This window comes from Acipenser ruthenus, chromosome 28 (genome assembly GCF_902713425.1).
Source record: "Acipenser ruthenus chromosome 28, fAciRut3.2 maternal haplotype, whole genome shotgun sequence".
Taxonomy (NCBI): Eukaryota; Metazoa; Chordata; class Actinopteri; order Acipenseriformes; family Acipenseridae; genus Acipenser; species Acipenser ruthenus.
The window spans coordinates 12682362-12708552 of record NC_081216.1 but is presented as its reverse complement, the minus strand read 5'-3'; the positions used below and the strand labels follow the sequence as shown (position 1 = coordinate 12708552).

Genomic DNA, 26191 nt, shown 5'->3' with positions numbered 1-26191 from the left:
GATCAGCTTATTTTGCCTCCCTGGCGCATCAGCACACACAACATGACAACCGTCTGGATTGAGCTAAGTAGGGTACATCTCTGGGATTTTCAAGTGGGCACCTTCCATCCTCAGTGTTTCGTCGACTAGCCCACAACACCTCAAGAGGGCTCGACAGTGATTCTGGCGTCCCAGCATCACCCCCCTCCGTCCCCTACTCAACTCAGCCCAGCTTACTTACCTGTACGTCAGCGTTTCTTTCTTTCTATTGTGCTTGAGATCCCCAGCCAGAATCTTTCCGTCTCAACCACAGCCAGTTGCTGCTCCTCTCTGCTGCTTCAGATAAGTTCTTCACTGTGCGACGCAACTCTTGTCCACTGAATCCGACGTCTCTGAGAAACCGGGTTGTAGAGTGTGCCACAAATCCTCGACCACCCACTTCCACTGGGTAAACCCGAACTCTCCATCCTCGCTGTTCCGCTTCAGTGGCTAGTTGAGCATACCGCAGTTTCTTCCTCTCATACGCCTCATCTACAGCATCCTCCCATGGCACTGTTAACTCTACCAGGTGAACAAGATGTGCTGATCCAGACCACAAGACAATATCTGGTCGAAGGTTAGTGGTGGCAATCTCAGGTGGAAAACTAAGCCGTTGACCAACATCTGCCAGCATTTTACAGTCAGTAGCAGCTTCCAGTTGTCCTGGGCGAGGATTGGTTTTAACACCTTTTCTTGGTGGTTGCTCTCCTGGGCGGAGGAATGTTGTCTTTTGTGTGTAATGTTTTGATGGAACAGGTGGCAACTTATTCGTCATGTTACGCTTGTCTTCCAATGCTAAGGCCAAACATCGCAGCACCTGGTCATGGCGCCAAGTAAACCGTCCTTGGCTAAGAGCCACCTTACATCCTGTCAAAATGTGCCTTAATGTTGCAGGTGATGAACACAAAGGACATGAGGGATCCTCTCCTACCCAGAGGTTTAGGTTCTGTGGTGATGGGAGAACATCATATGTTGACCTGATGAGGAAACTGATCCTGCTCTGTTTCATTGACCATGGGTCTTGCCAGCCAATCTTGCGTTGTTCCACACTCTCCCATCTCATCCATTCTCCCTGCTTGGCCTGGGAAATGGCCTGTATACACCTCATCCTCTCCTCCTGCTTTTGCACCTCGTTGACTACCAGCTTCCTCCTTTGAGCTGGGGCTGCCTTGTGCCATGTAGGAGGAGCTGAACTGAAACCAAGACCCCCTCTTCCATGCTGAACTTGCCCCATGATATCACCAATTGAAGGGCAGCCTTTGCATCTTCCACAGCTTTCTTTGCCGCCCACTTTCTTCCAGTTTTCAACACAGGTGCTGCCTCCCTTACGCATTTATCGCTTGACTCTACTAATGTCATTTTCAGTCTGACCTTGGCGCACTTAAACTCCTCGGTTAGAGCAGAGACTGGTAGCTGCAGTATTCCTTTACCATAAAGTCCCACTCTGCTGAGGCAGCGTGGAACTCCCAACCATTTCCTGATGTATGAACTGATTAAAGCTTCCAGCTTCTCTACTGTTGTCAAAGAAACCTCGTACACAGTCAGTGGCCACAGCAACCTCGGCAGTAGACCAAACTGAAAGCACCAGAGTTTTAGTTTACCTGGTAGAGCGCAGCTGTCTATGCTCTTCAACCCTTCCACTGCTTGTTGTCTAACTTCTCCCACACGAACTGTGTCCTTTAGATCCCCGTCGTACCATCTCCCAAGACTCTTCACTGGCTTCTCAGACACTGTTGGTATTGCCTCACCATTAATGAAGAATGTTTTATCTACTACTTTGCCTTTAATTATAGAGATGCTCCTTGATTTAGTGGGCTTGAATTGCATTCGTGCCCATTCAATGTTATTGGTTAATTTGCCCAATAATCGATTAGTGCAATCTACTGTTGTAGTCATGGTTGTCATGTCATCCATGTATGCTCGAATTGGTGGTAGTCACATTCCAGAAGCCAAGCGCTCTCCTCCTACTACCCATTTTGATGCCCTGATGATTACTTCCATTGCCATGGTAAAAGCCAGTGGAGAAATGGTGCATCCTGCCATTATTCCAACCTCTAGGCATTGCCATGTAGTGCTGAATTCTGAAGTTGAAAAACTGAATTGCAAATCTCCAAAATAGGCTTTCACTAAATTTGTTATTGTCATCGGTACACTGAAAAAATCAAATGCTGCCCAAAGTAGTTCATGTGGCACTGAACCATATGCATTAGCCAAATCCAGGAATGTCACATGGAGCTCCTTCCTCTCCTTTTAGCTGATTGAATTTGTTGCCAGATCACATTGATGTGTTCTAAGCAACCTGGGAAACCTGGAATGCCCGCTTTTTGTATTGAAGTGTCAATGAAGCAGTTCTTTAATAGGTAAGCTGACAATCTCTGAGCAATAATGCTGAAGAAAATTCTATGTTTAATAGGGAAATAGGGCGAAACTGACTGATGCTTGTAGAATCTTTTTCTTCAGTTATAAAGACTGCACCTGCTCAGCGCCATGCTCTTGGTACAACCTGTTTTTCCCATGCCACTTTCATCAATTTCCACAGGATTCGTAGAACTCCTGAAGCACTCTTGTACACTCTGTACGGAACTCCATTAGGCCCTGGAGATAATGAAGCCCTTGCTTTTTTCACAGCTTGCTCTATTTCTTTCCACTTAGGTGCACAGTCCTCCATTTGGTATTCTGGTGGATTGATAGGTGGGATGTCTGACGGAATTGACAAAGGCTCCTGCCTTTTTGAATCTGTATGTGTTTCCTCCAAATATCTCTCCAGCTCAACCTTAGATGCTTTTAGTGTGCCATTCTTCTCACTGGTGAATAACTTCTTTACAAATTTGAATGGGTCTTTATAAAAGTTAGCTCTCGCACGCTCCTTCTTTTTGTAGCGATTCCGTAGGCGCTCAGCTCTGCGCAATGTTGCAAGCTTATCTTTTATGACCCTTTGTAAGAGATTGAGTCCCTCCTTCTGACTTTGTTCTGCTCTTCTCCATTGGTTCCTCAGCTGTCTCCTTTCTCTAACTAAGCGTTCAATCTCCTGCTGCCGTCTAGACTTTCCAGGAATAGTTTGTAATTTTTCCTTCCTTTTTTCAACTCCAAACCTCTCACTTCCATATACGTAGATGATGTCCCCAAATTTATCCAGCTTCTTTTCAACTGTTCCACTTAATCTTTCCAATGCAAAGCAGAGATCTGTGTTTACTGTGCCCCATGCAGTTTTCTCACAAGCTCTTGGCCATTTAACTCCAGGCTTGTGCCCGTTGAGGTTCTTTTCTCTCTTATGCTGGTTTGTCTGACCGGGTTCACAAGGATCATTAGGTTCATCACTAACTGTGTCCATGCAAGTCCTCCTCACATCTATGACAGGGGTGCTGATATCCTGCGAACTGTGGTTTGCTTCCTGTCGCTGGATTTCATTCGACTGACTTCGTAAGAAGTACTGATCAATGCGAGAGATGCTGAAATTGAAAAAGGGAACTATGAAAAAGACCTAGGAGTTTATGTTGACTCAGAAATGCCTTCATCTAGACAATGTGGGGAAGCTATAAAAAAAGGCCAACAAGATGCTCGGATATATTGTGAGAAGTGTTGAATTTAAATCAAGGGAAGTAATGTTAAAACTTTACAATGCATTAGTAAGACCTCACCTAGAATATTGTGTTCAGTTCTGGTCACCTTGTTACAAAAAGGATATTGCTGCTGTAGAAAGAGTGCAAAGAAGAGCAACCAGAATTATCCCGGGTTTAAAAGGGATGTCGTATGCAGACAGGCTAAAAGAATTGAATCTATTCAGTCTTGAACAAAAAAGACTACGCGGTGATCTGATTCAAGCATTCAAAATCCTAAAAGGTATAGACAATGTTGACCCAGAGGACTTTTTTGACCTGAAAAAAGAAACAAGGACCAGGGGTCACAAATGGAAATTAGATAAAGGGGCATTCAGAACAGAAAATAGGAGGCACTTTTTTACACAGAGAATTGTGAGGGTCTGGAACCAACTCCCCAGTAATGTTGTTGAAGCTGATACCCTGGGATCCTTCAAGAAGCTGCTTGATGGGACTCTGGGATCAATAAGCTACTAACAACCAAACGAGCAAGATGGGCTGAATGGCCTCCTCTCGTTTGTAAACTTTCTTATTTTCTTATGTTCTTAACAGTTGTGAATAGGGAATCAAGTCATGGCAAGCCTTAGGGTGTGAGGAGTCATACTGCAGATATGAATGAGACTCAGTTGGTTTGTAGTACACAGTGGTGTTAATGGTGGAATTCAAAACAGTGATGGAAATGTCTAAGAAAGATATACTATTGCCTGTTTCTGATGTTTTATATGAAATCCAGGGCTGGGTGGAAATTTGTTACTGACTGAATGAACTGTTTAAACCCTCACTGGAGTTGGTGGGAATTCCAAAGATGTCATCAGTGTCCATAAGATATAGTTTAGGTGTGTTTTCATTGTATTGCTGTAAACATTTGTTTTCAACTGATCCCACAAAAAAGCAAGCATATGATGATCCCATTTTAGTTCCCATGCTAACACCCCTTACTTGAGTGTAAAAATGACCATCAAAGGAAAAACAATTCAATATGAGCACAAGTTCAGCCAGTCATAGAAGGATATCTGTTGGAGGTTATTGCAATTAACCCTCCATTATTTGGTATAACAGTTTAGAGGCTTTTAATGTCCATTTCAAAAAGAATAATATTATCACAAGCTGTTCTTTGAAATTATCCAATTGTTTTAGAAAATGTGTAGAGTCTTTAACATAGGAACGCAGTGATTCAACAAGGGGTTTGAAGATTTCATCAAGACATTTGGAGATCAGTTCTGTGGACAGGAACAGACTGATACAATTGGGCGGCCTGGATTGTTTGGTTTGTGGATTTTTGGAAGTAAGTAAAAATGACTGCAATGGGGGTTTTCCACTATTAGATTACGTGAAGATGTGGGTAACAAATTGTTGAGATAGCATCATTAATAATGGAAATGACAGTGGCCTGTAAGCAATGAATGAGATCTTTGCAGTTCTTAGTGTAGAAATTAGTGTCGGAAAGGTGTTGTTGGGCTTCTTTTGTATAGAGGTCTTTACTCCAGATAACTACTGCTCCTCCTTTTCTGATCAGAGTTAGAAAGTGTATGCTGCTTTACATTTTTCAGTGCAGACCATTTCTTACTTTTGGTAATCTTCATAAAATCATAAATATCAGCATTCAGTTCATGAATAAGGCAACGTGCATTGTAATACATGTTGATATTGTTGCTAAGAGTCGGTCAATTCTTGATCTAGTTTTAGTACTCTTTCTTAGTAGCATGTTACTGTTTTCTTCATAATTTGTTTACTACATTTTAAAACTGTAGATTACACTGACCTGTAATATCTACTGTTATCATGGTTGGGGTTGAAATTGATTCTGAAACCTCTTGGAATAATGTTTTCCTTCAAACATCTTCAGATGAAATTAATGTTGTTGGTTAATATCGTTTTGGTCCAGGTAGATTTCGCAAGCCTGATGGCAAAAATGGCTGCTCCAGGATCTAGATTATTAGCAAATTGTGTTATTTTCTTTATATGTATGTATGTATGTATGTATGTATGTATGTATGTATGTATGTATGTATGTATATAAATGAAAGAGACATAAAAAGGTACCAAGTGCTGTATCAATATGTGTGTGCTTGTGGGGACAGCAAAATGATTACCTGCCAGACATTGCACCCGGTTTTATTAAAGTTTAGTTATGAAAATGCATTTTAGGAAAAATTATTAATGTAATAAACTTAACTCCCCCCCCCCCAATTAAAGAATCCAAATAGTTTGCTCTGTTTATGAGGATTTTCATAAAACTTTTTTTCCAGCTCAGTTCATTGAACTGGTCTCAAAATGTCTTTCTGGAGTATCATACCAAACATGTTAATAAAATTCAGAAAATACTTACTCTACTGATCTAAACGTAATTGAAAGGCCTTGACTTCACTGTATCTCAAGCCAGGAGATATACAGCCACCCTCAGGCTGAATCAATCACACCCTTCCAATGATTTCCCACAAGGCTACCACCATGTCGAGGATGAGGAGGCCTCAACAGTGGGTCCAAATGGGGGTCAAGGATCAAAATTCCTCATTTCTGGAGCTGGTCAATATCCACAACTTTGGCATTTGTTATTTCAGGAAAATGCTCTGATGGATGGAGGGCTTTTGTATGGGAATGTCAGAGAGGGTCTGTAAATGTAACATTCAAGAATGGGAAATATCATGTTTGTGTAAGAACAATAGAGCAGACTAGCCTAAAGAACCAATGCAACATTAAAAGCACAGATGCAGGTTATTCATTCAATAGCAGATACAACTAGTTTAGGACATATTTCCCTTTATAATCGTTACACTTTTTTCATTTTTAAACCAGTTAAAGACACAAAATAACATTTGAAACAAGTGATTATACAAATTTAACACAACAGGGCTTACCTTTGTGTTGTTTAATATTCCCATTACTTTGATTAATTTCTTTAGGCTTGAATATGTCCATCTCAAACAAGAAAGGTTACAATGCATTCGTATAATGTACAGAATTAACATCTAATTAATTTAAATGATGACTATTTTAGACACCATCGCTGCATAAGGCCTTTACGTGACTGAAGAGGTGTTTAGCCTATCTGTCTGTCAGTAATCCCGATGGTATTTCAGTTTTGTGCACGCCCACCTGATTACTAAGGGGTCAATTTGCATGTGACCACCATGGCTTTGCTTGGGGTCAGGATAACATTATGTCAGAGTAAGAAACATTGCACAGCCATGGGGATGGGGTTATTTTGTTTACTATTTCTGAGGAGAGATGCTTAAAATAATGTTCATGCTAAAACTGCATATACAAGCCTAAAGAAATGAATCAAAATAGTAGTAATGTTCAACAAAAAAAAGGTAAGCTCCATTTTGCTAAACTTCCACACATATAAATATTCACTTTAATAACATAAAACAAAAACACAAAGATGAGTGCAGGTCCGAGACAGCTGCCTGGAGATGATTAGCACCTGTACACATACCACTTGTATCTCCAGCTCTCCCAAGTTACTCACCTGACTTTTCAACCTTGCCATACCATAGTAAGAAATTGTTTACTGCTTAATCGTACCAGAACCGGCAAACGTATTTCCTTTGTCAGCTAGGTTTTTGTATAGCGTCGGTTTTGAAAGTTCACATTTTCTATAATTCCCAAATGTGAACAGACCACAGTAAGAAATGTAGTCCCTTACAGGTACACTGCTGAAATCCACAACTTATTAATCTGTAATATATATATCGAGAGAGAGAGAGAGAGAGAGAGAGAGAGATATCTGTATTTTAGTGTGGCAGCCAACTGGCAGCATGAGAGGTGACACCGAGGCACTTGGTAAGGTTGAAGAATAGGCAGTTTTATTGTTTTCTTACACAAAAGTTCGAAGACTCAACAGAACGTTTATGAAAATAAACAAAACAAAAGAAAACCTGCCCAATAATCTCACTTCTTCAACCCGCTCTACTGCTTGCACGAGCTGTCTTCGTTGCAAGGGAAACGTGTTGCTTTAGCAAACAGAGCCCATTCCAAGTTCCATCCAGACGCTGCTGGTAACAGTAAACCTGGTCTCGGAACAAAAAGTCTCGCCAGGTAAGTGTCACTGGTTCACTTTCTTTATAAATCCACAAGGGCCGTCCGTGTGGTTTGTTTCCTTCCTGGGTATATTATTAAGCACAGTTCATTAAACCAAACAGTCCCGGTTCAATAGACAAAACCCCAGTCTGGGTCTTCACCTTAAACCCCAGACGATTACAGCTATTTCAGGGTCACACTGCCTTTTAGAATTAAATGGCGTTTCTGTTCCTGAAAATAAGCAACCAGCCTTACTCAAATAAAACACAGTCCATGAAAAGAATGCGGTTGCTTAAAAGAACACGTAAAATAACAGTCCACAAAGCACAGGCTTTTATTAATTCAGCGCGTGCACACTATAGCGCTGGTATAAAACTTTACCTGTTTAAACGTATTCAGTTTAGCAACAATTAATACAGCTGTAGAAAACGGGTTTAATGCTGCATACAGCAGGCATGTAAGCAGGTGAGTAACAGTCCATTTAATACGGTGACTTTCTTTCAAAACAGGTACAAATAGAACGCTGTCTTTCTTTTCAAAGAAACCAAGCACAAATGGATCCCGCAAGTCTGCGGTTTGGGTTACTCACTGAGATCTGTTTGGCGAGTGCACCAGCTTCACTTCATTCCAGGCTGCAGACGCGTTGCAGCTTGCTCCGGCCAGACCAAAATATAAGCCCTACTCGCTTTTTATTTTGCAGTCACTCCACACAGGTACCTTCGGTTCTGGAATAAAGTAATCCTTTCTGGTCACCAACACTGTCGCCCTTTTTAATCTCTGTTCCCGTACTTCTGCACAACGAAGCACGCTGCTCTTGTCTCTGTTCCACACCACTTAAACAGTTGCTGTGTCACAGGGTGACTTAATGTTTATAACTTATTTTTTTGTTTGTTTGCACTTTTATTCTAGGTATCTTAAAGCACCTTTATAAGATTACTGTATTAGTTGTATATTAAAGGAAATGAAAGTTTAGGAACCATTTGATTGCAAATAACAACTACGTTTATAATATTTAAATGTTTTGGAAGACTTTCACGATATGATTGAACGTTTGTTAATCGTTTTTGCAGCTGCTAGAGGTACACACAGTAAGACTGCACGAGTTATTTGAGAGTTGTTTTTGAGCACGTTTTATAAAATGTTATTGGTTTGGTATTTAAGTTTGATTTTGCTTTATTTGGAGTGAATTGTATGTATTATATTTTTTTATTATGATAGTATGTACACGTTTTTATTATTAAATTTGGTCTTACCTTGTGTTTTGGTGTGGGACGGCGTTAGGCTGGGAAGGAGCTGAGAGCGAGTGATGTCACTTCCAGTGGGAGGTTTTAAGTAATTTCCGCAATGATGCTGGGAAATGTAGTTTGTACAAATACTGTTAATGGGTCTTGCCAATTGATTCGCTCTGGATAGTTAAGGGAGGAGTTTGATGCATATAAAAGAGCGGAGACAGAGACAACGTCGAGAACTGCGAGAGACAGGGAGTGTGCCACAGAAGAGAGCCAGAGAACCAGAGAGACGGCAGAGGAGAGCTGCAAGAGCCACAGGAGTCCCTGAGAGAGCAGAGACGTGGAGAACAGAGACCGGGATCCAAGAGGAATCTTCAGGACTAAATGTATTAGTAGAACAAGCAGGCTGTACTGGAGAGTTGATTCAGGACTAAACGAGTGCAGTTTAAAAGGGAAGTAGCCTGACCACTTTTAATGATTAGTACATTGCCTAATAGGGTTTATGACCCGCTTGCTGTTTAGGGACCCTAGTGCACTTTTATATTTTCTCTGCTAGAGTGATACCTGTGTTTTTAAAAGGAGATAAACCCAATATGTGGTATTTGCCTGTAACTTGTAATTTATGGTTCTTGCACCTGTTCTATTGATATAAATATCTATGATAGAGAGTGGTATTTTGGGGTGTTGCTTTTTAAATTACTTGTGGCTATAGGTTGTGCTCTTAAATATATGGATTGGTATAGTTAACTATAAAGAAATATATTTTAATCTCTGTTGGGGTGTTCTGTATACTGCATAATTGTGAGTCACTCAGTGCTGTTGCTTTTTTTCCTCTGTCTCCAGGGGGGGTGCCTGCCATATCCAGGGAGGAGCTTGGCACCAGTGTGGGGGGGGTCACTAGCTGCACCTTTTTCCTGGAGCGGTTGATGAGGATCCAGTGGTGTCTATTGTGACTTTGGCCGAAATTCATTTCTTTTGTATACTTTTGCACCCTAGCAAAGTAGTGGGTGCTTTTATTATTTTCTTTTGATACTTTGTGCACTAGTAAATTGGTGTGTGCCTTGTGTTTTTTTATTTTTATTTTTGGTAACCCCTGGTATTATCGAAATTGTATTATCATATTTTAATGATTTTATAAGGATAATAAACATTGTTTATTGCGAAATGGTACAACTGTCTGCCTTTCTTGTCATGGTCGATCTGTTCTGAGTTCCAACTGGTCATAATTACGAACCTGTGTTTTAGTGTTGCTAGGGTCCTAGTGCCCCATATATTTAGTCACTAGGTGGCGTAGTTGGCTACTGTTTGAATTTTAACCCCAAAAGAGTGTCCCGTGACAGCTGTACAATCTGTACTCGGCTAATGAAACGGACCGACAACACCACTCGGTCTTTCAAAACTACTGCTATACAAAAAGCACCTTTCACAATTACCTCCCCCCTTTCTAATTGCTGACCTGCCTTTTAAGACCCCCTGGATTCCCGCGGATATGTCACCTGACTACTGACCTCCGGAATCATGGGAGTTGAAGTTTCTAAGACAGCAGAGAGGGGGTTAAATCCTCCCAAAACATGTGCATAAGCACATTTTGGGTTAGTTTTTGTTAATTGTTTAATTGTTTTTGTTAATTGTTTTATTGTTAATTATCACCTGCACCTGGCTATGATTGTAAATTAGAGCCAGGTGCAGGGTTTATAAGGAGAGCAGTCAGTCTGCTTCTGGCTGCTGAAGAGTGTAGAAGCCCGACTGTACTGGTGTGTGAGTACAGCCGTAATAAAAAAAGGAAAAGGTAGTGTAGAGCCTTTTGGTGTGTGTTGTTTTGTGCAACAGGTAAACCGCTTAGCTGTCCTGTCTTTAGTTTAGGTTCCTGATTTGTGTTTTAGTTATTGCTCAAAGAAGAGCGAGGTGTTTGTTTTGTGTTTCATTAAAAATGGCGCATCCGTGCTTTGAAAATCAATTTCTGTGCCTGGGTCAGTGTTTTTAAAGGGGCAACGAACCGCGGTGAGGTGCGATTCTTTTACTATATATATATATATATATATATATATATATATATTAATGTTATAGCAGTTATACTACAGGGGTGAGACGACTCACTGTGCCCCCCCATCACCACGCTAAAATATCCAATTCATGATTTCTGCTGTAATGAATTCTTAATTTCATAAATGTACAGTACTTGTAACGACTACACCAGGGATTGTGGTCTAAAAGTGGTCAGTTTTACACCCATATAATTTAACATAAGAAATATAAATACAAGTGATTTATCAGAGTGGCCCTTATGGTATTCAGTATAAACATCTTCCTTAATACACTGGCAGGCTCCATTTAATTATGTTAGACCAGGGATTTTCTTGTATTTTTCTGTTGCCACACCATTGTTAACAGATTTATTTTCTTGTTACTATTAATATTGTTAGAAAGATTGTAATGCTTTGTACTGTATGTAAATAATTCATATTTTACACTGACATAAAGGAAAATTAGTGAGTGGCCACACTGATTGTATAATGCAGGAGCAGGATTGAATACAGTTCATGTTTTAATGAATAACTTTAGGGATTTCTAGTGCATTACCATTGAAAATTAATGCTAAATGTTTCATTCAGTTGGTTGAATTATCTTTCTACTACAGAATGTGTATGAAGCTGTCAATCTGGAGGTTGAGTGGTGATTCCCTGCATTTGTAAAGCTGTGTGTGTGTGTGGGAGCACTGGAATGTAAATCACTGAACAGTTTTGTGTATGTGTTTCTCAAGCCTGACACTTTGTATTATTTTGGGTTATACACAGGCACAATTTGATCACTTTTTTTATTTTTTTTATTGTGGGTAGTATAGTAAGGTATGATTTTTAAAAACAATAACATACATTTTATTATAATGTATAAACCTGTTCTCAATATCGTGCTTTGAAAACGATAGTGGATCTACACGTTGCAACAACTAAAAATAGACCACAATCTATTTCATTTAAAGTTCATAAATCGAGGTTGTTACACGGGCAATTGATTTACCAGGAATCTATTTTAAAACAAAGGAATGTATTAAACATGGATTTAATCTAATAATATGTTCAGAAAAGTAAAAACGAGCCATGCAGGACATCAGATAATATTGTAAATTGCATGCAATTACGATGGAAACTGTTTCATAGTTTATCATACACAAAACAAGAAAGAAATAAATATTTAGGATTGCATTCTTTAACACTAGAACTGCCACAACAGTCATTTTGACGGTTTGAGGTTTTCAAATTTAAATTACTCTGCATGTCTGAAAGTTATGCAGTTGTCCGTTTATGACTTTTCCTAAATACATGTATTAAATACAGCGATAGAGTTTGAAAGGCAGGATCGCGAAAATAAGAAAGTTATAATCCCACCCACCTAGAACCACGAAAGCTGTCATTTTGATTGCCTTTTACAATACATGTTTTTATTTTGAATATAACCTAAAATATTCTATATTATTTTTATACACAAGCCTGTTCTTATCTCTACTGGACCTGGCAGCCATCAATCCTTTGTATTGTAATAGAAATGCACTGGGGAAAATATCAGTAGGAGTGATTTCATTTTGAAGCTAGCCACATCGCTTCGGTAGAAACATTTTGATCAGAAAACTGCAAAGCAGCATGCTGCAGCAGCTCAACCTGGATTCTGAGCTGCACTGAGTGACACACGCACAAGAGAAAACATATGTTACTTTCATTTTAAATTAAAAACTACTTTCATTTTTATAGTTTTGTATGTACATATACCTGTTTACACCTGTTTACACACTAGTTTCTTTTGAAATGTTTATTTTATTATAGTTTTTCATTTTTTGAAGTAGTGTTTTATATATGTTGTAAGTTAGAAAATAAACCCTTTTATGTTTACTTGTTAATTTAAATACAGCGTTTCGGCTGTGCAGATGTTTGATATGATGTGCTTGAATAAAACTTTTGAGTTGTATCTGATAGTTTGTCTTTCATTTTAATATTGATGTTTAAAATATAACCATCATAATGACTGTCGGCAGAGGTTTTAGGTATGAGTATAACCGCAGTGGTTCTAGTGTTAAAGGGATTTTCGGGACAAAGGGAGGCCAGGGAGAGTATCTGATTGGCTAGTCGTATCAGAGCTTAGACAGTCTGAAGTGAAGGTGTCAAGCACCGATTCCTGTGTCAGCCAAACTTTGAGTAGGTTACCTTCATTAGCTGGTGAAACCTGTGTCTCCACATTTGCATACTGAGTAAATTACCTTGATTCATTGGTGATAACCAGTGTCTTTGAATTTGCAGACTTAAACTAATCTCTGAGAATATCAATCTGTGTGCAATATGACCTACAGGAAGTACACAAAAGGTTTTAATGATATATATATTTATTTTGGGATGTTTTGGACAAAAGCCCTTATTCAGCTGTGTAGAAAGAAAAGTAAACACATTGCATTAAACTTGTTATTTTTAAAGAATGCATATATAATATAATACACATAATATATATTGTGTTTTTAGCGATTTTCAAGAAAGTAGAGGGCATGAATTGTTCCAATGACGGACAAACAACACAAAGTAAGTAGTACACAGTACACCACAAGAAGCAGCCATTTCAGTCATTTAATAGACAAAAATGTGCTAAAATGAAAACAGAAAGCATTGTCCTGAACCAGCCTTCTCCTAACCATGTGCTTCTCGTCTCTCTTTTCAGATTGCCTAAGACAACGGGATCAAAAATAAAGGTCCACCAGCCAATAAATTATGAATGTTGAACAAGATGACATCGCACCCGCAGCAGACAATGAGAGGTCCTAGGTGGAACAGGGCCCTGTCCGACCCCTTGCTTGTGCTGCTGTTGGCTCTTCAGCTGCTGGTGGTGGCTGGTCTGGTGAGAGCCCAGACCTGCCCTTCGGTGTGTTCCTGTAGCAACCAGTTCAGCAAAGTGATTTGCACCCGACGAGGACTCAGGGAAGTGCCCGACGGCATCTCCACCAACACCCGCTATCTGAATCTGCAGGAGAACCAGATCCAGATCATCAAAGTGGACAGCTTCAAGCACCTGCGCCACCTGGAGATCCTGCAGCTCAGCAAGAACCACATCCGCAACATTGAGATTGGGGCCTTTAATGGGTTGGCCAGTCTCAACACCTTGGAGCTCTTTGATAACAGACTGACCACGATCCCCAATGGGGCTTTCGAATACCTCTCCAAGCTGAAGGAGCTGTGGTTGAGGAACAACCCCATCGAGAGCATCCCCTCCTACGCTTTTAATCGGGTGCCCTCCTTACGGAGACTTGACTTGGGAGAGCTCAAGCGCCTCTCCTATATTTCCGAAGGGGCTTTTGAGGGCCTCTCGAACCTCAGGTACCTAAACCTGGGAATGTGCAACCTTAGAGAGATCCCCAACCTCACGCCTCTGGTCAAACTGGATGAGCTGGAGCTTTCAGGCAACCAACTTTCCATCATCCGACCGGGATCCTTCCAGGGGCTGACTCACCTGCAGAAGCTGTGGATGATGCATGCCCAGATTCAGGCCATTGAGAGGAACTCTTTTGATGACTTGCAGTCCTTGGTGGAGTTGAACCTAGCCCACAACAACTTGACCTTGCTCCCCCATGACCTCTTCACGCCCCTCCACCATCTGGAAAGGGTCCACCTGCACCACAATCCTTGGAACTGCAACTGCGACATCCTCTGGCTCAGCTGGTGGCTCAAGGAGATGGTGCCTGCCAACACAAGCTGCTGTGCCCGCTGCCACTCACCCTCCAGCCTCAAGGGGCGCTATATTGGGGAGCTGGACCAGAATTACTTCACTTGCTATGCTCCTGTTATTGTGGAGCCCCCTGCTGATCTTAATGTGACTGAGGGCATGGCTGCAGAGCTTAAATGCCGGGCATCCACTGCCTTGACTTCAGTCAGTTGGATCACGCCCAATGGAACCATAATGACTCATGGGGCTTACAAGGTTCGGATCTCGGTCCTCAATGATGGTACATTAAATTTTACCAATGTTACTGCACAGGATACAGGAACTTATACATGTATGGTGAGCAATTCAGCTGGAAATACCACAGCCTCCGCCACGCTTAACGTTTCTGCCACTGAGAACAGCACCTTTAGCTACTTCACAACTGTTACGGTGGAAACCATTGAGCCCTCTCAAGATGAGGGTAGGACCACAGAGCAAAATACGAGTCCCACTCCCTCTAGTGGCTGGGAGGCTACCTACACCACAACCCCCCTTACCCCCCGGAGCACCAAGTCCACAGAGAAGACTTTTACCATCCCTGTGACAGAAGGAAGCCTAAATGGACTGGATGAAGTGATGAAGACCACTAAGATTATCATTGGTTGCTTTGTGGCCATCACACTTATGGCTGCTGTCATGCTTATCATCTTCTACAAAATGCGCAAGCAGCACCACAGGCAGAACCACCATGCCCCCACAAGGACAATTGAGATTATCAATGTGGATGAAGAAATCACAGGAGGTCCACCTCTGGAAAGCCACCTGACCTTGCCCCCGCTGGAGCACGAACACCTCAACCACTACAACTCCTATAAGACTCCATATAACCACACAGGCAACACAATCAATTCCATACACAGCTCCGCGCATGAACCTTTGTTAATGCGGGCGACCTCAAAAGACAATGTACAAGAGACCCAAATTTAATTTCTTTCATAATAAAAACCTGAACAATTCAACAAAAAAAGAAGGACATGCAAAGGTGAGACAGTTGATCAATGACACCAAGGACTAGGCTATGTCTACTGTTTCAAAAAGTGTCTTTTCAAAACAAAGAGTTTATTTATTAAAAAAAAAGATCTATTGTGATTAAAACAAGAAAAAATCATGTATTCTGCAAAAATCCTTTTTTGTTGCACTTGATTCTTTTTTTTTTTATTTCACCACTGGAAAATAGTGATTCATGGTTCTTGTAAACTCTGTGTAAATCTTATGTTTCAGCTTACTCATTTAGGAGCATACCTCAGGTTTATGCATACCTTAAGCATTTTTCATTAATATTTCTCAAATACTATTTTCAAGAGGTGTGAATGCAATAACGTTACTATATCAAGAGAAAGAATATGTGCCAAAGGGAGTGTGCTATCAAGTAGCTGCCTTCCTATTTTGGGGTCATATCCAGTTGCTTGGGGAGGGAATGGGGATTATTTTGGGCAGTTAGTGATAGGTGGTTTGAAATGCTTTTAATAATTAAAGGGTTTTGTATACTCTGAAATTTAGCATCAGATCCATCTTTCGTAAGTTTGCATCATATTAAATTAAACTTAATGTTTACAACATGTAATAAACCACCACAAAACGCAGGTATGAATGAACCTGCAGTTTCATTAGGTTTCCAATATAAAATAGGAAAAACTTAGAACACCCCATGGTAAACCTTCGATTTGGAGATTTGTGTACTGGAGTATAACAATGGTATTTTATTTGTTATTCAACTTCTATTTTTTGCCTGCCAAGTCTTCCGAACTCACTGTTGGGCTGTTTGTTAAAATAAAAATTTTACGTTGTTTCTTTTTGATTTTATGAGCAGCGTTACTTCTGCACAAAATGCCATACTGGTAGATGCAAATAACTTAAATGCATTGACCATCAACCCCGATTCCCATCTCATTCATTTGACCATCCTGCAAATTCCTCTTGAAATTGCCTGTGAACTGTGATTCCTTCGTTCCTCTGCCTCCATCGGTATATTTGAAAGGATATTGTGATAATGACACTCTCTATCCTTTTCTCCCCAAAATGGAGCGCCTAACAGACCACACTTTTAGGTTGTCCAGGTCTACGCTGCTCCATGCAGATATTAACCAACTATGAAGTAGACCAGAATGAAGGCCTAATTAGGAACAATTAAACAACGAAACTTTCCTAATATGCATGAGAATCACATACTTTAAACACGAAACACTACATTCTGAGGTAAAACTATTGGTGACACTGTTTTAGCTTGAAGGCATTCATTACTTATAGTTGACTCACCTCATCCAAGGTGAGCAAAGGGCAGACATTATCTAGTAGAGCAAATTAGCGTGTTAACAGCTTGAACACTTTAAAGGAACAGGTGTTAAGCAGTTTCTTGTAACAGAAATCAAGTAAACACGACAGGATGCTAACTGTCTACACAAACAAAGGAAATGTGTCTAACTGAGGTCACAGGCCCAAGTCTTTATTTTTAGAATAACATCAGGGTCTTTCAAGTGCGATTTGTGAAGAGCATTTCACAATGCAATGTTCACCTTTGTGTGAAAGGAAAATCAAATGTTACAAAACTGCTAACAACCTTAGGCCTGCGTTGTATTCCTCCTTAAATACAGTCAGTTCTCATTAAGCATTCTCATTAAGGGACTAGCAGAAACATTTGTCTTGTGAGGAGTTTATGAGAAATAGCCATTCAGACAATTGTACATTGATAATGTACTATACTTTGATATTAATGCACATGCAACATCTACTTAACTTACACTTGCATGAATATGGCCATAAAACTTTTATGAACAAATCTGAATCTTTTACATGCACAGTACTGGTACTGTATATTAAATACTAGATAGTGTTGGCATTTGATTTTGTAAAGGAAGCCTTGGTCACATATATCTATGGTAGACAACTAAAACAGAAAATAGCTGTGCAAGGGGAAGGGCCAAGGTAAACTGTCAGCTTATATTTAGAACAGTGTGCATTCTCAATACTATACTGCTCACACCCACTCCTTAATATAACATGTATTAAAAAATGATATTATCTGTCTCCACTGAGAATATAATGTTACCAAACCAGTAAAAACGAATAGTCTGTTTTAATGAGAATTGAGATTTTCTTTGTTACCAGTTAATAATAACAGTTTACATTTCTTTTCACAAAACATTATTCAAATTGTGTTCAAAGACCTTGATAAAGCAGCCCCCCAGGTGACAAATAGTTTTAAAGGGTGATGTTACAACAATGCAATAGGGGCAATACTAGATAACAGAAAGACTAGTAACATGATTTTATTTATGTAGTCTGTGGCCTAAAGCCTAGGGGTAGATTTGAAACGGGTTGCCCCATTTTCTACAGTGAAGTGTAATTGCCTACAATCGCAGGGCCATCACAAACAGTACCTGGTACAGGTGTAACTGCCGACTGTACTGCTGCACTTCAGTTTGCTTTTAATATTGTTGCTGCTGTTGAAAGCAAAATGTATGGACAAACCACTCTGATTAATTACACAAATTGTAAAAAAAAAATTATAATAAAATGTCTTTATATGAAATGCAATACTTGTGCCAATATGTTATGCTTTATACTTAAATGCAAGGGTGCAAGCTTTTAAAAAACATTCCACAGTAAGAATTGCACTAACATCTGCATGTGAAATCTACCCTGATCCTTTAGGCTGCTTGGCATTCATTCTTTAAAACAAGTTTCAAGATACCAGTGGGGTAATGGTAAAAATAAAAGTTTACCACTGTACAATTGCAGTTTTCCCATGCTTTTCCCCAGTTACACAATGCATTTTCCAGTTTACCGAGGTTTGCCATGCTTTTTTTAATACCGTACCTCTTTGGGCTTTACAGTGCTTCTCCATCTATTACCACGCTTTTACTTTGTTGTGATCCATGAGGTTAAAAATAAGAATGATCATCCCTTAAAGGAGAATTAGGATGTTATTAGCCCTCTCCCCTGCTGATGCCTCCTTCACATCTGTCTTGAATCAGCTAATAGGTATTGCTTCAGGAAGCAAATGGACATGTGGTTCTGCTCTTTTAATACTACTCTGCTCATTCATACTGTTCATTGCACCAGTGCTTCTCTCAAGGTCACTGCGCCCACAGTAGAAACCTCAGAGCCTTTGTGAGGTTTGCTTCACAGTCGCCCAACAGTGGTTCGTAAGCATTTACATAGAGTTTACCACGCTTCTAAACCATTCAAACCATGTTTCCACCGCTGTATTTGGTTTTGCATTGGAAAAGAGATTGCTTCACCTTCGCAAGGGAAATGCAATTTCCTTTTTTGTAAAAATTCTTATCAATCTTTTTTTTTTTTTATGGTGAATTTTAGTGATGAGATTTTGGTCTATTGTGTCTTCTTCTGTAAAAGCAAAAGAACCCAATAAGAATGTTTTGTTTTTTTCACAGGGAATGCTGTATTAGCAGTAGATTTATATAAAGAAAAAAAAAAGTTTTTTTTTTTTGTTTTTATTTTATTTTATTTTACATGTGCCAACCTGTTTGAAAATAAAAACCATGCTGTGAAAGAAAAATACAACCTTGACTTCATGTAAACACCCATCCATGACCTTTGAAAAAGAATGATTCCTGAAACCAGAGTTTGTAGTTCATACACAAAATAAGGTTATAAATAAAATATTGTTGGGTTTTTTTTGTACTGTTGATTCGTTAGTGGTTATTTCATCACACCTACAGGCTTTGACCCAAGTCCAAATGAAAGAAGTGTTCGCTGATGTTAGCAATCAAACATGATTTCAATCCTCAAAAGTGCTTCTGTTCACATGACTCTAATATCATGGCATATTGAATGGATCTTCTCCTAGCAGCTGATGAGTTTATATTACTGACATCAGCATAAGACACACACCGACCTCTCCACTACAGAGCTTGCTCTTCAGCTGAATGGTAAGATGTTCGTCTTTGAACTGTATGGTTTGCTGTTTCCATCCAGCCCTTGCCTTTCCATTCAGTTCAATGGGCTGAGATGCCAATTCCTTGCAGTACTACTCACAGAAGGACCTGTTTGGTTTTACTGGTAGTTGAAAAAATGAAAAATGAACCTACTTACTGTTTTACTTTTCTTGATGGGGGGGGGGGGGGGGTTCTATATCACAGCTGCAATAACACACACAACAAATATAGGCATTAACAATAACAACAATGTAATAAAAATGTAGCTTTCAAAGACCTTATTGCAAACCCCACATATATCAGCACCCTTTTTAAATGTAATTTTCCCCCCTTTTTTTCTTGCTTATCCTTATAACATCCAATTAATTCATGTTGCAGCATGTCCATTTCTATTGGAATCCCAAAGTGGCATAGAGACAAGTAGGGTTAAGGCTAGAACTTGGGAATGTGGACAAAAAAAATGCTATTTGGAATGAAAAAAAGGCAAGGAAAACTACAATTAATAGAAAAGTGAACATGATTTTGGGAGTTTGGGTAACTAGGTATAACCTTCAACAGAACACCTTGTAGAAGATAATAATTACAACAAATCACATCCAGGTGTTCTTTTGGAGGTTAAATATATGAAGAGCTTCATACCAAAATGCTATATATCCATGTTCATTGCTTTTTAGTAAATTTATATATATATATATATATATATTTCTTTTTTATTTGAGATACTTAGCAACAAGCATGGTTGCTTTTTTCACTATTAATGTTATGTGAGTAAGAACAATATAACAAACATATAAACATTTTAAATCTACCTCAAAAAGTTTAAAAATATATAAATGAAGACATTTATTTTTTATGCAAAATGCTACATATCCCAGATTCCGTCCTTGTTGCGCAAAATATACAGCATGTCAATTATTATCCAAACATCATCTTCAGAGCCAGTTCACATCTGTGCAACTTCAGAACGTGCAGATATATAAAAAAACAATGCATCAACAACAAGAAGGAATACAAATCAATCTATCTACCAGCTTGCCTAATAAGTAACTACAGCAACACAGTAAATTCATGGTCATGAGCAACACGCTTCCTTTTCGTGTTACATAATGTGAGCAGACGAAGAAGAGATTCATCCTGAGAAGCTGTCTGCCTTCTCATTAAATGAATCATGATTCAGCACGAGATCCACCCATGTATGCTTGTCAGCAATGACAGAGGTCAGTGTTCTTTTCAGCAGAATGAGTGCAGATCACTCGCAGGATTTTGCCCTTTCACAATGGCGCTCTCGCTTCTTCTGCTCTCGCTTATTATTTTCTACCGACAGGCGATGTTACCACTGGCTCTGATATTTTATTAAATTTGTTCATTTTGACTGATTTATCAGCCGGGTTATGATCCAGCTTTCACTCTCTGAGATAATGTGCGCTGCCAATTGTGATGCAAGCGTGATGCTGATTGGCTGATGGGATATATTGCGGTTTGATGAAAACCGGAAATGTCAGATGTCACGTTTTTGAAAAGAAAGCTGTTTTAGCATTTGGATTTGTCACGCCCCCGAAATAAATATAGCCAGACTACGCCACTTTATGTTTAAAGAAAATAAGGAATTCTGTTCTATTATAATTACCTTCTACTTTCATTGACACAGGTTCGAATTATCAACAAAGGGGGACCGCAACTAGCCCACATCAAAGAACACAGAGAAGTAGCAATATGCAATTCTTTATTAAAAACAGGAAATAGTCAAAACTTGGCATTAATATAGCACACCTCGTCACTAACAAGAAAAGTCAAAGTAATTCAGTAAAATGTGCATGACCAGTCCTTATTCAATATTGCACTTGCCCTGGCTGGATTGTCGGTAGGGGACGTGGTTCCAATCTCCTACCACCCCAAATTTCAAACTGCTCAATTATCCCTTTCCCAACAGGGGGCGCCACTCCACCACCGAGTCCAAGCCAACAGACTAATAACACCAAGCCTTCCCCAGAGTCAATTGAGTGGAGAAAGAACGTTTCAATCTGCAACAGAGCAGGGCCTCCAGTCTCGATCTAAAATAAGATATTGCACACGACACAGGTTTCCTAATAAAAATAAAGCAAAAGATCAGTGCACTTCAGGACATTTCAATTCATCTGCTAATTTATACAACAAATTAAAATAGTATAATAAAACCAGAGAGATTACTATTAAGCAAATATCTAATTAAAATTAATCACAAACACATATCTATAACCATATATCAATACACATATCTAGATCTATGTATAAATACAGTATAATCTAGTAACAGATATAACCTAGCAGCATATACAACCTAGCAGCTTTATGTAGTTTAGCAACAGATACAGTCTAGCAGCGTTATATAATTTTAGCAGCAGATACAATTTAGCAGCATTGTCTAGTGTAGCAGCCAAGCACCACAACAAAACACTTAGCTGATGGATGACGACCCACAACTCCCAATCCAGCGTCTCGGGCAGCTCTCTCTCTCAAAGTGCTCGTGCTTTTCACTTCTCTCCAACCAATGCCGCTCAGCTGGTCGTCTTCAACTCCTCACGTCCCGATTTCTCTTCAGTCTCGTTCCCAGTACACCAAGTGTCCCGTACTACTGCCAACAACACCCCAAATTCCTCACATCCTGGTCCCGTGCCGCTACCTGCAACACTCCGATCTCCTTGCTTTCTTTAGTCTTATATTCGTGTTGTTCTTTTCTCTATCCCGCATTCTGCTTTCTCCCTATCTTGTTTCTTCCTCTTTCTTTTCTTTTCGTTCCACCTTGTTCTAACTTCGTTTATTCACTTTGTTTTCTGAACTCATTTTCTGAACTGCGTCTCTCTATATCCTCTTTTTTACTCCCTCTTTATAGTGAACAGCTGATTAAATTATTGTCCACACCTGCGATCCAAACAGTGATTTCAAGCGGTAGACACCGGTGACGTTGCCATAGGAACAGGTAACACAGCGTGTGTACGAAAACGTAAAAAACAAAATAAATCAATACATCAATAACGTGCTTAAATTAAATCATTCCAACAACACAATGTGAAAAAAAGGAAAAATAAATAAAACATTCTAAAAATCACAACAATATAATTCAATAAATCACATACACTTTTGTCACCCGTGACACACCTGTTGACTCCCTGCTGCATTGGACGCTGTCCTCAGCCTACTGCAAATACCTTGCTGGAAGTCTTCCCCTATTCTCTCTTTCGGATCTCATCGGGGGAGGGGCTCCTTCACCAGCACCTTGTGGGAACAAATAGCCCCACATTGGCTGCAATGCGTCTTCTCTCTGAGTTACTATCTCAGGAGGTCTATCCAACATCTCCTGGGGATATAAAATACAGGGCCTCAACAAGTTTCTATGTATTACTCGAGTAGGACCGTCTTGGCCTTCTGGCCTAACTCTGTAAACAGGGGCTTGCGAGTCAGCCCGCTCTACAACTACATAGGGTTCACTTTCCCACCTATCAGCTAGTTTACCTCTACCCCTCCTTCGTTTACTAGATACCAACACCCTTTCTCCAGGCAATAATGGGGCATCTCTAGCAGTACGATCATAGCGGCTCTTAGACCTCTCAGCAGCTTGCCCTGACCGCTTCCTTGCTTTCTGATAAGCACTGTACAATTTTGCGTGGTGCTGTGCAACCCACTCATTTAAAGTTCCCTCCCTCTCCACTTCTGGAGTCCCAAACAACACATCTGTAGGGAGACGAGCATGTCTTCCAAACATTAGGAAGAAGGGCGTATATCTAGTAGTCTCATGCACTGTATTATTATACGCATGAACTAATTCAGGCAAATATTGTGGCCACCTATTCTGTTGCTCCACCTCTAGGGTGCCAAGCAAATTTAACAAGGTTTGGTTAAACCGCTCACAAAGTCCATTGCCCTGAGGATGATACGGGGTCGTCCTACTCTTTCGGGCCCCATAGTACTGACACAAGCTCTTGATTAGCTCTGATTCAAAATTTGGACCCTGATCTGAATGGAGCCTACTGGGGCACCCAAACGGTTGAATGATATGCTGCCATAATACACGAGCTGTCGTGATGGCGGTCTGATCCCGGGTAGGGATAGCCCAAGTAAACCTTGTAAACATATCTGTCGCCACTAAAATATACTGATAGGTATCATTTGGCCTACCAAGCGATAAAAAATCCACAGCCAATACTTCAAAAGGAGCAGAAGTTCTAATGGGCATTAGCTTAGCCTTACCCTCTGGTCGAGCTTTCCGCAGATTACAGCGATTACAAGTTGCATGCCAGTGCTGTACATCCTTCTCCATCTTAGGCCAAAAGAAACGTCTTCTCAGCACGGACAAGGTTTTGTCGACTCCTAGGTGACCAGCATGAGTGTGATAAGTTTCCCAGATCTGCTTTCTGTTCTGCTCAGGGGCAAGAATTTGTAACTGTACCTCATGGGTGTTGGGGTCCAACGTCCTCCTGCACATCACTCCATCTCGCATTTCAAGTCGCTTCCACTGTTGCAGCCAGATCACAGCTAAGGGGGACTCCCGTCTCCGCTCCTGTCCAGTCGGTACGGTCCCGCGACTCAAATACTCTCTCAAGCATTGCAATGCGGAGTCCTGTCCCTGTTCTCTCTGCCACCTACTGGGGTCCCAACCCCAACTTGGCTCGTCATCCACCTGGTCATCGACCTGGGAATGCAATTGCAGAACCTCAGCTCCCTCGCCTGGCTCCACATAACCTGCTTCTGGAAGTCTAGAAAGAACATCAGCATTAATGTTAATCTTTCCCGGTCGATACTTCACCTCAAGTTGAAAACTTGAAAGTTGTGCCACCCAGCGTTGTTCCACCGCTCCAAGTCTTGCTGTATGGAGATGAGCTAAAGGGTTATTGTCGGTGTATACTACTACTTTTGCTCCAATTAGATACTCTTTAAATTTTTCTGCTACTGCCCACTTCAATCCCAAAAGCTCCAACTTGAAAGAGCTGTAGTTGGCATCATTCCGCTCTGCTGGGTGCAAGCTCCGGCTGGCATAAGCTATGACACGCTCCTGTCCATCTTGGAATTGGGACAACACAGCTCCAAGTCCACGTTGGCTTGCATCTGTATAAACAATAAAAGGCAATGTAAAATCTGCAAAAGCAAGCACCGGGGCCTGAGTCAACTCCCCTTTAAGACAATCAAAAGCAGCCTCACATTCTGGAGTCCATTGGACCTCTTTCCTATTATTCTGCTTCCCTCCTTGCGCAGAACCTACTAACAATCCATGAAGCGGGCTGGCAATATGGGCAAACCTGGCAATAAACCGTCTGTAGTAGCCTGCAAACCCTAGAAAGCTCCGTACTTGCTTGACAGTCTTTGGCCTTGGCCAATCTCGTACTACTTCTATTTTAGTTGGGTCTGGGGAAACACCCCCTTGGTTCACTACATGGCCCAAAAACTTCACTTGTTGTTGGAACAAGTTACACTTCTCCAATCGGAGTTTAAGTCCATTCCTCCACAGCTTCTCAAAGATGGAGTCAAGTTGCTTCAAATGAGCTGCAAAGTTAACAGAGTATACAATTACATCATCCAAATAAACAAGTGCAGACTCTGAGATCTCCCCTCCTAGGCATCGCTGCATCAGCCTTTGGAAAGTAGCAGGGGCGTTACACAAGCCAAAGGGCATCCTCTCAAACTCATATAACCCTAGTGGTGTTACAAAAGCTGTTTTCTCTCGATCTTGAGGAGCCATCTCCACCTGCCAATAGCCACTAGCGAGATCAAGTGTTGAGTACCATTCTGCTTTCTTCAGGCTAGTTAGTGCCTCTTCTATACGAGGTAAGGGATAAGCGTCTTTGTGAGTCACGGCATTAAGCTTACGGTAATCAACGCAAAAGCGCCAAGCGCCATCTTTCTTCCTCACTAATACTATGGGCGCAGCCCACGGACTACAGCTTTCCTTTATAATTCCAGATTCTAACATGCCTCCAAGCAGTGACTTAATGTCCTTATACACCATCGGCGAGATGGGTCGGTACCTCTCTCGAATTGGAGCAGCACTTCCAATGGGGATGTGATGTTGCACAGCCCCAGTCCGGCCATAATCTTCCTCGTGCTCCGCAAAGACCTTCTTCCACTTGAGCAATAATGCATCCAACTGTTCCTGTTGTTGGGGTGTCAGGCCATCACCCTGTAATGAAAACTGAGGAGATTGTGAATCATTCTGATCTACCATATGCGTTTCAGTTTCAACTACCTTAATTTCCATGACACCTGGCTCCAGTTCAGTCAGCTGAAGATCGGTCTTCCCCTTTACTTCCAGAGGATCTATCACATACACATTCGCTAGCTTCTGGTACTTGCCCAGAAACACAGGATAGGAATGCACATTTCTCACCCTAACAGAAATCCGCCCATTCTTCACGGTGCCAAGAGTCCTGGCTACCATCACGGATGCTACCTCACCAGTAGGCTCCACAATGGCATCATATGAATGGCCGGTCTTCACAGCTCCAGTCTTACCCCATATAACTACCTCACTCTGAGGAGGGACTCGAACTGGCCTATTATACGCAGGCCGAAGGGTCCCCATAAATCCATTTGGTGCTTTACCCACGATCACTCGCTGGCAATCTACAAATGCCTGATCCCACGCTCGTTGACTCGCAGGATCACACTGAGAAATAAAGTTAGAGTTACTTTGTTCAGTTTGAAACAGCTCAGTCCAACAAGC

General features: G+C 40.7%; 1 protein-coding gene across 5 annotated transcripts in view; it reads left to right on the top strand.

The window, feature by feature from the left end:
* Window positions 1-19246, top strand: part of LOC117434795 (leucine-rich repeat-containing protein 4C) — a 121698-nt gene extending 102452 nt beyond the window's left edge. For 2 of the 5 annotated variants that reach the window (XM_034057455.3, XM_034906838.2), the window contains exon 2: window positions 13565-19246. In XM_034057455.3, coding sequence (XP_033913346.2) covers window positions 13619-15529 — 1911 coding nt within the window. In that variant the 5' untranslated portion in view covers window positions 13565-13618 and the 3' untranslated portion in view covers window positions 15530-19246. Of the gene's footprint in view, window positions 1-9085; window positions 10868-13564 lie in introns of those variants that run through there. The other 3 variants (XM_059002972.1, XM_059002974.1, XM_059002973.1) reach the window with 3 other exon arrangements.
* Window positions 19247-26191: the final 6945 nt, after the last annotated feature.